Raw genomic sequence first — 13,441 nt, 5'->3', positions numbered from 1 at the left:
TAATATTTATCTTATTGGTAAACATCTTAAGAAAAAGTTGTTAAAATTAAGGAACTAAATCTCTTAAATTAAATAACTAAATATTGGAAATTCAAAATTCAATTCCTTGACTTTACATATAAATAGAGGTGACTTCCTCTTTGAAAATATGGAAAATCTAGAGGAGATTAGAAAATTCCAGATTTGGATAAACAAAGAAAAGAGGAGGTTTGCAAAACGGTAGAGGTTTCATAACAAAATAAAAAGTTTTATAAAATCTCCCTACAAGTTTGTTCTTGAAAAGAATTAGATGGATATATTCTTTTGTAAAAGAATATTACAATAGATATTGTATCCCACAATTTATAAATTTCAATAACATATTTGTTTCCATTATTTTCCTATTATTTTGCTAATTTTGTAGGAATTTTCCAAAATAAATTCGTACAACTATGTTTAACAAAAAAATTATTGCTCAAAAAAATAATGAAATTAAATATTAGATAAAATTAATAATGATAAATTAATAAGAGTAAATATGTAAATTTAATAATTTAGAATAAAATTTAAGTTAAATTTATCTAACAATATTAATATTTAAATTTAAAATTTTAAAAATAAATTTTAAGGTAATAATTTAATTTAAAATAAATTTTAAGCTATTATTGTATTAAATTTTATCCTGTTATAACTAAAATAATGAATGCTACCACATTAATTATAATAAATGTTAATTAAGTATTATTTATAACTTCTATTAATACTTATTAATTGAAACATTAATGTTATTTATGAGTTCCATTAATATTTATTAATGGGAATATTAATGAAAGTCATTTGAAAAGCCTATAAAAAGACTTCTCATCCCCTTAAATATGTATCCTTAAGCAAGAAATAAATATCTTATTTTCTCTCATTCTCTGTTTTTCATTCCCTTAACTTTTTCAACTTTCTTTTCTGATTTCTTCTTCCCTAATATATATCAAAGTAAGATATATTTCATCTCTACTACTTTAATTTGTATTATATTTATCCTTGTTTTACAACATATCCCATGATTTCCACGTATGTGATTATGTGAAGTTGAAGCCCGAAATTTCGGGTTGGGCCGGGCGGCGGGTGGCGGTTGGCGGGTGGCGTTGAGAACCTCTTGCCCTTCATATGAAATATAATAAATTTCTCCATAAATAAATGATGGAATTTGAGAAAAGGTGGTGTGTCAGTTAGACTACAGTTTTGATCTTTTGCAGCAGAGCCGCGGAGGAGGTGAAAGAGAGTGTGAGGCAGAGTTTAGAGACTCAGAAATGAGAGGCCAAGGCAAGGTGGTGTGAGTGACTGGAGCTTCAGGGTACATAGCCTCATGGGTGGTGAAGCATCTCCTACAATGCGGCTACACCGTCAAAGACACAGTTCGAGACCCAGGTCACTTTTCTTCCAGATAACTGAACTTCATACTTCTAAACTTCTCATTCTCCCAAGCCCCACTTACCATTATCCTCAGGTTTCTTCTTTCTTTATTGTTTCAGAAGTTTTCAAGTATAATGTTAGCTTTATGTATATGGGTGGGCCTTAATTTAGCAGTCTGAAGCTTAGATTGAGTGGTATTTTGATATGGATTTACAGCTTTAGTTGTTGAGAGTTCTTCGGTCGTTGCCCTTTTTTCAGTAATATAATCTATGATTGAAAGTCAATCAGCACTCAATTCTTTTTGTTGTCCTAATTTTCTTGGAATTATACTCTCTGCATGCTTTTACAGGACAAATTCATGACCTAATTATTTCAGATACTGTCATAATCAATTCATTTTAGGCGCTGGGTGAGAAAAGTTCTTTGATCAAACCATATTGGACTGGATTATTTGGATGACTGTGAGTTGATGTCCATGGAGGAAGCTCAAGGCCTGAGATTCCTGCCATTTAAATATACGTTCATTTTGTTGTTTTTGACTTGGATAACCAAACGGGGAAACTTTATTTTTTTTTGGAGAAATATATACTATAGTATGAGACAATGAGGAGATTATCAGCTATGTTCATGGGATGTATACAAGGATCCCTCAAAAACAAATGGAAAGGAAAAAGTTTTCTTTCAGCCATGCCAATTTGTTTTTGAACTAAAAACTCTAAATATGAGCCTCTGTTCATTTTGGAAACCTATTCTTGCAAATATTTTCAGACATATGAACCAAACTGGTCATATATTCTGATTACTGTTTTGCTTCCCTAAGAGAAACTCAACAAATTTTTGTACCATTATATGGCTTTATTATGAGCTTTTGTTGTTCTAGAAACAAGACAAAATGACATTTTAGGCCTTCATTTTGTTTCTTTACTTTTCTTTAGATTCCTCTTGAATGCCTTTACCTCTATCCTCTTGTTAGTATTTCAACAACTTGTACATCACAACTGAAGTTTCTTGAGCTTACAAAATCCTATCATCTTGCATAAATGATTCAAAAGCTTGCATTTGAAGTTGAGAAAATGACTGTTCTGTATGCTCCATCCATTTCACTTCAATCCTCATTCTTCTAAGAAGAGCATAATTGAAGCCCTCTAGTTAAAATGGCCCTAGGCCTTATCCCAACCACTCCTATGCAACACTTCCCAGGAACATGCCTGTACCAAATCTTCTTGATCGTGATGGGCTTACAAAACTCCTACTTGGAAAATATGGAAAAGCCCATCAAAGAAAAAATGAAACTCACACTTGGCCCATTACTATGGTCTTTGCCTTTGATCTTGAAAGGCCTCTCCCTTCTGTCAATTGTTATTGAGGTCAACCATATTAAAAAAAATTTCAAATGTTGCTTCATTCATGGCTTTGGTTGTCATCCATCATGCCCAAAGTGTTTCTACTCCATTGCTTAGTTTTATGCACAAGAAACTTGGCCTTTGCATGGGAAATTTAACTAGTCTTACTCTAATTGGCTCTTGATCGTCTCTGTAAGGAGTTATTTGTCTTTTAACAAATGCATATGTAAGTGGTTTCTAAGCCTGCTACTGCACTGCAATAAAAGAAGATTTTATTCTAATTGTAAGCAGCATTTTCAAAAAAAGAAAAAAAGAAAAAAAGAAAAAGTAAAAAAGGAAGCATGAATACAACTGCATATGTTGACTCTGTTTTGTTTAATTGTTTGAGGTGAAAACATGACGATATGCCATTCACTCTTTTCTTTTTGGAAGGCTACCATGCCCAGATTTTAAATTGGGACTTTTTAGGCTCAGAAGTTTGAGAAAACATTGAACTTCTTAATTTTCTAGTCATGCTTCCATTCTATACTTTCTATGTACTTGTGTTTTCCCCATTTGAACTGTTTTTTTTCTATTATATGATTATATTCTTATCAAAATAAAGTTTTCGTAAGCTTTGATTCTTCTTTTTTCCATTTAAAATGCAAGTTTTGCTTATGTGTGCCACAGATGACCCAAAGAAGACAGAACACTTGCTTGCACTTGAAGGTGCTAAAGAAAGGCTTCTTTTGTTCAAAGCACACTTACTTGAAGTAGGATCCTTTGATTCTGTGGCTGATGGATGTGATGGAGTATTTCGTACAGCATCATCAGTTGTGCTGATAGTCGACAACCCCCAGGTTTATCCTATATTGGTTCCATTCACATACTGTAAAATTTAGTATTGCCTATATTCTTTTCCAATCAATTACTGTTCTTGAAATTACTGACTAATCATGAATCATTACTTTGGTTCATTCTTCTTTCTGTATGTAATAATTAGCTTTTTATCCGCTTAGCTTCATTGGACTACTTATGTGGAGACTAGTTTTATCTGTTTCTCCATGTTTCAGGAACAACTAATTGGCCCAGCACTGAAAGGAACAATGAATGTTCTAAGATCATGTGCAAAAGTTCCATCTGTCTAAAGAGTGGTTGTAACATCATCTATGGCTTCAATTGCATTCAATGGGAAACCTCAAGCTCTAGATGTGCTAGTTGATGAGAGTTGGTTTTCAGATCCATTTTTCTGTGAGAAATCAAAGGTGCTTATATGAGATGATTTCTTATCACGTACCATCTCTTTTGCATGTTTTTGTTTGTGGCTTTACAAAATGTTTCTTTTTCATGGCTCTTCAGTTCTTTTACCCTGCAGAAGTAGTTGCCAATCTTTCATGCCTTCTTGTTTTTACACTTCTCCTGCTTTCTGGCTTAGGATTAAATAAGACGATGGGAATGGGAGGGTTCTGTATTTTTCTAAGCCTGCCATTCGATTAAATAATCCTTCCATGTATGTCTAATAGTTCACTAATATGCTGTTGGTAGCATCTGACCATAAAGTCAGATTCCTCAAACAAGAAATTAGATGAGAACTCTAATTTGGATATTATAAGAATGGGATGGATGCTAATCTCTGACCATCTTACTGTCCATTAAACATGATGGGTGGGAATATGGGTTGACAAAACATAGGTACATTTTTTCTAGGGATATGGGGATAGAAACTGTTGCAATATATGTAATTAGTTTAAATAATATGTGCCTATTCCTGCGATGCCTCCTAATGATTTTGCTTGGGTTCATACGTTCATTGCATGTTCTCTATATTCCATTATCTACTGGAAACACTCCTCACCATATGTTTTTCAAACATATGAGTTTCTATTAGCTATGGTATACACTTTCAAAGACCTTAGCTGAGGAGGCTGCTTGGAAGTTAGCAAGAGAGAATGGCACTGACATGGTTACAGTAAATCCAGGGTGGGTGATTGGTCCTCTCTTACGGCCTACTCTTAATCTAAGTGTGGAGAAAGTTCTAAAGCTACTAAAAGGTACTCTTCAGCAATTGATGAGAATCTCTTTTTTATGCTTATCTTTCCTTGAATATCAATACATGCTTTACTTCAATATTGAGTCAACTCTATCCACTAACCATTCCTGTTGTTTTGAACGCTACTAGTATTCTTAAATGAAACTCATCAATGACGTATCACAAGGCTTCCACAGTTCTGCACAAAAGGACTACATATGCATTCTGATATATGCTGTCTTATCTTTTAACCTTAAAAATTTGTTTTCCCAGCCGTTTTATTTTGTCTCCTTTGGTCATTACCAATTCAGTCATCAGGATACTGGGAGATTTGCATGAGATTAGGTAAAGATATATTTTATTTTGACCTCCTGAGCCCATCTGGTTTGAAGGACTCCTGGACTGTGAAAGGACTGAAAACATGTGAATGGAATCACTATCCTGAACTTACAGTATATTTGGATGCAAGTTCAAGCAAAGAGCAAGAACTTCTTAAATAACCCATTAGTCCTTCTGATCTATCCCAATATGATTACTGTGGATCAACAAGTGGGGGCTTCCTGCATCCAATCCCATTGCAAAGAGCAAGAACTTCTTAAATAACCCATTAGTCCTTCTGATCTACTCCAATATGATTACTGTGGATCAACAAGTGGGGGCTCCCTGCATCCAATGCCATTGCAAAGAGCAAAAACTTCTTAAATAACCCATTAGTCCTTCTGATCTACCCCAATATGATTACTGTGGATCAACAATTGGGGGCTCTCTGCATCCAATCCCATTGCAAAATGCTTCAAAACCAAACTCAGCACTAAAAGTTGTAACAGGAATCCCTTACCACATTGAGTAAAAACAAGGTGATTTTGCCAAAAAACAAAAGGTATAAGAATGCACCAGCCGGGAATCGAACCCGGGTCTGTACCGTGGCAGGGTACTATTCTACCACTAGACCACTGGTGCTTGATGATTCCATCAGCTCACTAAATAGTATAACACAAATGAGAACTTATTATTTTGTGAAAAAATTCAGGAGGGAAAAAAAGATATTAAAAAAAAAAAAAACTTAAAAAATCTTTTACTACTATATTTGTAAATAGTTGAATTCTAGAATTCAAACCCCTCCATAAAACTATGCCTAGAACAACCTATTTCGCTTATTAGATTAGTGAGATTTTATTTTCACTTTTGTTTGGGGCATTAAAACAACACAAGTCTTAAAGAAAATGTTAAGAAAAATATGATAATTTAATAAGTTGTTCATGTGCAGCCAACTTGATTAGTATTTTTAGAAACTTCTGATAACTTTTTGAGTACGTTTTTCAGATCTAGATATTCTTTAAACATTTAGAATCATGTCTAGTGGCTTTATAGGGAAATATCATATTACTTTCTTTATTCGCGACTCTTAAAATAATCTATACTACTTTAACTGCATAACTGATATGATTTGTTTCCTTATCAGCCAATTGATCTTGGCTTGTGGGCTCTGCTGCCACCACCTGATCTCTCCTGGGATTTGCTTCAATTATAAGGGGGTTGGTATTACGTTGAGAGTTGGTCATAAAAACAAACCTGTGCATTGATGGTGGTACTCTGATTCATAAATTTGGCTCAAAGTAGTTGGAATAAGGCTTGTCGGTTCTGTTTTACTTCAATGCCTGCAATAACCAAAGTAGTTTGCTGTGCTGCTTTAGAACTGTTGGATGTTTTGATGGAATAAGAAAGGTATTTTCTACGAGAGTGTTTTCCTTTGTAGTTTCCAAAATTACATAAAGTATAAATAGAGATGTATTTGAAAGTGTGATTGCATCATCTTTATTGTAATAGGATTACAAGAATGGCATCTCTTTATAAGAGAAACAGTCCAAGTTGAAAATGTGTGCTTCTAAAATTTCTGGCTGGAATACTTTTAAGATGGTGTTGTAAGTTCGGCTAAAAAGTGGTGGTGCATTCTCTTTCTGTGAATTCATTGAGAATGACTATAATGATATGAATGGAAAAATATAAGATTATCACTAAGAAGATTGCATGCTAAAGCAGCTAAACTTAATTCCTCGGCAGAAACTGATAATTTCAGCACAGTTAACGTATCTAGTACTTGTGATGTAATCGTCTGACATTTATTTGTTGCAGGAGAAACATTTCCCAATAAAACTCATTGATGGGTTGATGTTAGAGATGTTGCCCTTGCCCATATTCAAGCATATGAGATTCCAGCAGCTAGTGGAAGACACTGCTTAGTAGGGAGCAGTTTGCACTGTTCTGACACAATGAGTTGTGCAAGCTCTACCCTACTTTAAACCTGGCTGAAAAGTAAGTTTTTATTTTGAGGTTAATGTTGTATGTTAGGTAATGTTACTTGTTGTTTTATTAAGTTTTCCTTTTTATTTTTTGATGGGCAAAAAAATACACATATATATTATAAAGAGGTCCCTAGAAGGCACAACCCCCGTATGAGTATTCATATGCAAGTAGCACTAAACACTAAAGAAATAAACAAAAGAACTACAGCTAAATACGACAGATGCAGGGAAACAAGTAACAGGGATCGTTCATAGAATGAGCCAACTAGAAGACAACAGCTCCTTCATAGAATGAGACAGAACCCAGTAAACTCTGAAAAAAGAGAACAATGTTATGAACAAGCTCTGAACACTCCTGCTTTGGATGAATATGTGATATATTGATTCCTTCCTCTGGCTGCATGGACAACACCAATTAACAATGTTTCTTATAACACTGTAACAACACCCTTGATCAAATTCCTCTGGCTGCATGAATGAGCTGGAAAGTGGCAAACTGCTCTGCCATCTCATTCTGTGTCATCATCTGTGGTGTGAGTTGCTATATAAGAATGGGAGACCATGTCTGACCATGTAGGCAGGAATAGGTTGCAACTTGGATTTACTTGGGCTTTGACTGGACCTTTAAACTCTATTGCTGCATAGTTCGTATATTTCAGGTGAAGTGTAGGCTCTCTCTGTTCAGAGGTCAAAATGGCATGTCTATGCTGTTTGACATATTGCCTTCTTATGAATTGCATCTGATTCTTAAGATCTGACATTTATAACTATTGGTTAGTTTAATAAGTTATCAAACTGCTAAGGATCTAAAAGTGTTTCAGTGATCAGGGCTCATGAATTTTCTGGTTTTTATTAAATTCATTATTCTGTTTTGGCTGATCATATCCATGAATGTGGCTGTCTTGATGAAAGTTATTGGTGAGCTATAAGAGCCTTCCATTTTTTCAAACTTTTAACATCAATATTGACCTTGGAGTTTCTTCAGCTTTACTCAACTCAATAAACCTTTACTCTTAGATTGGCTGCATGAATCCTGTCTCACCATCTAGCTCTATCTAAACCCATACATCAAGCTTCTAGTACAAAAGAACAAACCTCCATTGATTCTGGGATTTTCTCACTTACCCGAAGAGATGTCTCATGCTTTTTTACTTTTCATTGCATTTAGGATTAAGCTTCTGATCCATTTCCAGAAGAGTTTTCATTTATGACTTGTGAGATGCTTTTTTACTCTTCAGTATCAGTTGTTTGACTGACTGATTAAGAAATTCTGGGATAAACTTGGGATGTGTTTCATTTGTGGCAGATGTGCAGATGACAAGCCTTATGCACCAACCTTATGGTTTCCCAGGAGAAAGCTAAAAGTTTGGCATCAACTTTACTCCTCTGGAGGTGAGCCTGAAGGACACTGTGGAATGCTAGAGGGAGAAGAATTTTGTCAGTTTCTGACATGTGGTATTTACTGGCTAGCCATGCAAATAAATCATGAAAAATGGTGTATTCTTCATAATTTCATTTCAAAGTGTAAGTGTTGGAATCATATATGTTCTAACTGATCTTCATGGCCTGCAAGGTCTTGCTTCAACTTACATAATGTTCGTTGATTATGGTAAAGCCCAGATGAACCCAGAAATGGGATTGAGCTTGAGTTACACAAATGAGAAGACATTGTGAGGATTTGACATGGAAAAAATTTGGTATTGAAATTAAATTCTTGGCCACTTTCAAAATGAAAATGATGGACCACTTTGAAACCTTCTCCATCATTTTCTACAAATATTGAGGCTGCCATTGTTGTACTTAGTTGAAATTTAGAAATGAAATTCTAATTTTAAGGTACCAAAGTCTAATGTAGTTTAGATTTCAATCATAGGAATAGCATTTCCGGGATATTAACAGTAGTATTAGAGGAGGAAGTCCAAATGTGAGGCTGCCATTGTTGTCCAAATGTGAAGTTTATTGGTTGAAAATGCAACTCTACCCAAATATATTTCTCTAAACCCATGTTGAAATCGGGTTATATAAGCTTGAATTCATAGATCTTCTAATCCAATCCAGATACATTTCTCTAAACTTATGTTGAAATCGGGTTTGGCTCTAGAAGAAAGATGAAGGAAAGGAAAGAACATAAAGGAAAAAAAAAAAAAGTAAGGAAAAAAGGAAAATGGAAAAGAAATAGGATTAGCGTTTTAGATGGATTAATGTAGAGAGGTTGACGAAGAAAATAGTTTGGTTATTTCACGTGTAAAGTTTAGTGTAGAAAACAAAAGGGAAAAGAAGATGAATGTATAGAAAAATTAGATAAATGCATTGAATAATCCTCTTACAATAATAGTTTTGTTTAGTAAATACTTTAAAAGAATTTGTTTAATTCTCATCCTAGTTTTGTAAACATTTAAATAAAAAATAAAAAATAAAAAATTCAATTTTCTTTTTGGGAAAAATAATTTCACTCACTAATTTAAAAAATATATATAAAATAATGAATTTTAATTTTTATAAATCATTTTTATCATCATCTATTTAAAAATACATGCCTTTTTTTTACAAGTTAGATAAAATTGATTTGAGATCAATAAAATAAGAAATTTTAAAATTTTAAAATATAATTAAAACTAAAAAAAACTTTAAAGCTAAAAGTATAAAAATAAAATATTAACTTTTACCTTGTTAAATCACACTAATAGAAAACATAGATTCAAGAATAGAGATAGCAATGGGGTAGGTTTTTTCGGATACCTATCCAACCTCACTCCTAACGGGATGATGTTTGAAATTTAAATAAACGGGTTTAGGATGAATTTGAAATTTTTCTAAAAACCCAATATGAGTTCGGGGCATGTTCGGGTATTGCCTTGTCCCGTCCCGTCCCGTCCAATTTTGATTATATATAAAATTAATTTAATTTGAATTTTATTTTCTTTTTTAATATATAGGTAATAATAATAATAATAATAAATAAGTTATAAAAATTATAATATTTTAACTATTTATAAAATATATTTATTTATTGTAATGTAATTAAAAAATTAAAAAGGGCCTAGCGAGACGAGTATGAGAATTTCTCATACACTACTGGTCTAGTTTAATTTTTTTTTAATGGGACAGAGATGATAATTATTTTAAATAAACATGGTGAGCTTGAGATGGAGACAACCAGTTTTAAACCCGTTCCGTTGTCATCTCTATTTGAGAAAGAATTGAAAATACAATAAGAGTTAATATTTTATTATTTAAACTTTAAGTTTTTTTGTTTTAATTGTATTTAATTTTTAAGTACTTTAGTTTTAATTTTTAAAATTTTTTTATTTTATTATTGATGTCAACTAATAATTTTTTTATTCAATTCTATTAAAAAAATGATGAAAAGATGAATGAAATTATATAATATAGGATATAAAAATTATTATTAATTAGAGAATTATAAAGATTTTATTTATTATTTTCTGAATATTTTTTTCAAAATGACTTGTATGTTATATTATATAATAAAAAAATTATAACATATTTATTTATAAGATATTTTTATGTAATTAAAATGATAAATTAAATTTTCAATAATTTTATTTAATATTGATGTCAACACAACAAGTAGTTTCCAAGCCGGAATCTTTGAAACAAAATTACCAACCCAACTTTACACATTAATAAGCCATGTGTTCTGGGTTCATACGTCGGTGTTCTTAGTTTCATTGGTACGTTGCCAATATCCTCGTCTGAGTTCGTCTCCCATTAATATATGGTATCGTGGAATGAAGAACCAGGACTCTCACAAAATCAAAGGAAAACGGGTGTCTTTGTGGAATCAAAATGAAGGGAAAGAGCAAGGGGATCACGGAAGCCGAAAGTGACCAAGAAGATCTAAAGGCTGACGAATTTGCATACGTCCGCAGTTTTGGACTCTAATACATGTTACTCTCAACCCTTATATATATATCAAGCACATAGTGTTAAAAGTGTATAACATAGATTTGAAGGTGAAAGTGGGACATTGAAGAGAGATGAGTACTGGAGAAGGAAAGGTGGTGTGCGTGACTGGAGCTGCTGGGTTTGTAGCTTCATGGCTGGTGAAGCTCCTGCTCCAACGTGGTTACACTGTTAGAGCAACTGTTCGTGACCCAAGTCAGTTCTCAATCTCAACCTTTTACCGCCTTTTCTACTTATCCTTCCATTTAATTTACCAGTTGTGCTTACATATATGTATGATGTAGATGATCCAAAGAAGACAGAACACTTGCTTTCACTCGATGGAGCTAAGGAAAGGCTTCGTTTATTCAAAGCAGACTTATTGGAAGAAGGGTCCTTTGATCCCGTAGTTGATGGATGTGATGGCGTTTTTCATACAGCATCGCCTGTTGTCATGCAAGTCACTGACCCCCAGGTTCATCCTATACTGTAAATTAATTTTCGCCACTTAGAAGGAATGGATCCTTACTTTACTTCCCATGATTCTTCTTTGTTTACGTGAGTAAGGCCCATTGATACAGAGGCAGTGAATGCTGGTTACACTAAACCAACATAATAGGAGACTGAGAGAACATAACAATATTGGATTTGTGGGGTTTTATCTGTGTACTACAAGATTCAAGAGGTTGGATTCTTGGGTTTCCTTGTTTTATTCTGCTTGTCGACTTTCTCTCTTCTTATATCCTGTGTTCAAGCTCCATATCAATTGGAAGCCAAACACCTTGCGAGCTATAGTGGGCTAATATATGAAAGGAGTCATAAAGAATCTTATTACCAACCTAGATATAACATTGATTGCAGAAGAATGGGTGCATGGTTCATTGTGTATTCTCATTTGTGTGATTTTCATGTTGGCTGTATTACAAGCTTTGTATCAGCTTCACTTGTTTTATTTGATCACTTATATGGAGCTAATTTCTATTTTATTTTTTGTGTTCAGACAGAACTGATTGACCCTGCATTGAAGGGGACTATCAATGTCCTAAGGTCCTGCTCAAAAGTTCCATCTGTCAAAAGAGTGGTTGTAACATCGTCTATGTCTGCGGTGGAACACAATGGAAAACCTCTGACTCCTGAGGTGATAATTGATGAGAGCTGGTTTTCAGATGCAGTTTTGTGCAAGGAATCAAAGGTTTGCATACGACATTATTTCTTATCACATACTATCTCTTTTGCATGGAATACGAAAAATTATACTGGTTCTTCAGTGGAAGTACAACAAATATGAGAGGGTATCTATCAAATCATCAACTTGATTCTAACATGCGCTGTGTATGCATAAGCCTTTGCATGCGTTGGCAAATCCAAGGGCAAGTTTTTGTATTGATTTTGCTTTGGTTGATTGCATGCATCTGATCTGGTTCCTTTGCATACTGAAATCGAATGTTATTCAAACTTTGTGATTTTTGTGATAGCTATGGTACAAGCTTTCAAAGACCTTAGCCGAGGAGGCTGCTTGGAAGTTTTCAAAGGAGAACGGGATTGACATGGTCATGATACATCCAGGATGGGTGCTGGGTCCTCTCTTACAGCCTACTCTTAATCTAAGCGTGGAGGAAATTCTGAAACTTCTAAATGGTAGTACTCCTCAGCCCTCCAAATGACTAGAAGTTTAAATTAAGAAAAAGGAGTGTGAACCTTGCTTCATCCCAATACTTCAACTCTCTTGATGCAATCATTTGAAATATGTTTGTCGCAGGAGTTCAAACATTTCCCAAAACCACCTCATATACATGGGTGGATGCTAGAGATGTTGCCAATGCACATATTCAAGCATTTGAACTTCCGGAAGCTAGTGGAAGATACTGTTTAGTAGGGACTGTCTCACACCGTTCTGAGACACTGAATATCTTGCACAAGCTCTACCCTGCCATACACATACCTGAAAAGTAAGTTTCTATTAGTTATCTCTAGGATGATATTACTTCACTCCTTTTGACATTATTTGCTGGTTTCTCATCATATTGAGATCCGAGATGAATCCACTTGTGTTTCATACATGGCAGATGGAAAGATGGGCAGACTTGTGTTCCAACCTTCCGGGTATCCCAGGAGAAGGCAAAAAGTTTGGGCATTCACTTCACTCCTATGGAGGTGAGCATAAAGGATACTGTGGAAAGCTTGAAGGAGAAGAACTTCATCAGCTTCTGAATCATTGTATTTACTGGCTGGCCATGGAAATAAATCACAGAACAATAATGGACTCTTGTACTCCAAAGCTTTGTTATTATTATTGGGCCTGAGGCTCTCAATATACTAGAAGAACTTCCAATGTTGCCATTGGTTTGTGAACTAACCTTGGTGGCTGGCCATGTGGTCTTTCTCAATTCCTTGCACATGGGTGACTTCTTAATATTCGAAAGCCGTAAAACTTAATTTTTATTATTTAATAACTTAATTAATTCATTGATTTATAATTTATTATTTAATTCTTA

At 34.0% G+C, this 13,441-nt stretch overlaps 1 protein-coding gene, 1 non-coding gene and 1 pseudogene across 2 annotated transcripts; 2 read left to right on the top strand and 1 right to left on the bottom strand.

Moving 5' to 3' along the window:
- The first annotated feature begins 1,283 nt into the window (after positions 1 to 1,283).
- Positions 1,284 to 8,489, top strand: LOC117927578 (annotated as a pseudogene).
- TRNAG-GCC lies at positions 5,627 to 5,697 on the bottom strand. The gene has a single exon. It is a non-coding gene; the product is annotated as a tRNA-Gly (tRNA).
- A 2,552-nt stretch (positions 8,490 to 11,041) lies between the features above and the next one.
- On the top strand, positions 11,042 to 13,342 carry LOC117927577 (cinnamoyl-CoA reductase 1-like). Its single transcript, XM_034847171.1, has 6 exons — positions 11,042 to 11,162; positions 11,252 to 11,421; positions 11,947 to 12,138; positions 12,422 to 12,584; positions 12,706 to 12,895; positions 13,013 to 13,342. The coding sequence occupies exons 1-6, from the start codon at positions 11,042 to 11,044 to the stop codon at positions 13,155 to 13,157; spliced, it is 981 nt and encodes a 326-aa protein (XP_034703062.1). The 3' UTR covers positions 13,158 to 13,342.
- Positions 13,343 to 13,441: the final 99 nt, after the last annotated feature.

This window comes from Vitis riparia, chromosome 13 (assembly GCF_004353265.1).
Source record: "Vitis riparia cultivar Riparia Gloire de Montpellier isolate 1030 chromosome 13, EGFV_Vit.rip_1.0, whole genome shotgun sequence".
Lineage (NCBI taxonomy): Eukaryota > Viridiplantae > Streptophyta > Magnoliopsida > Vitales > Vitaceae > Vitis > Vitis riparia.
The sequence above is the reverse complement of the archived record's forward strand: the minus strand, read 5'-3'. Positions and strand labels throughout refer to the sequence as shown.

Bases quoted from the DNA above. Each gene is read 5' to 3' on its own strand.
- LOC117927577 (XM_034847171.1), top strand. From the start codon at position 11,042: ATGAGTACTGGAGAAGGAAAGGTGGTGTGCGTGACTGGAGCTGCTGGG. The intron at 11,422-11,946 runs GTTCATCCTATA...TTTTGTGTTCAG, and splicing joins TGCAAGTCACTGACCCCCAG to ACAGAACTGATTGACCCTGC. The intron at 12,585-12,705 runs GTAGTACTCCTC...TGTTTGTCGCAG, and splicing joins AATTCTGAAACTTCTAAATG to GAGTTCAAACATTTCCCAAA.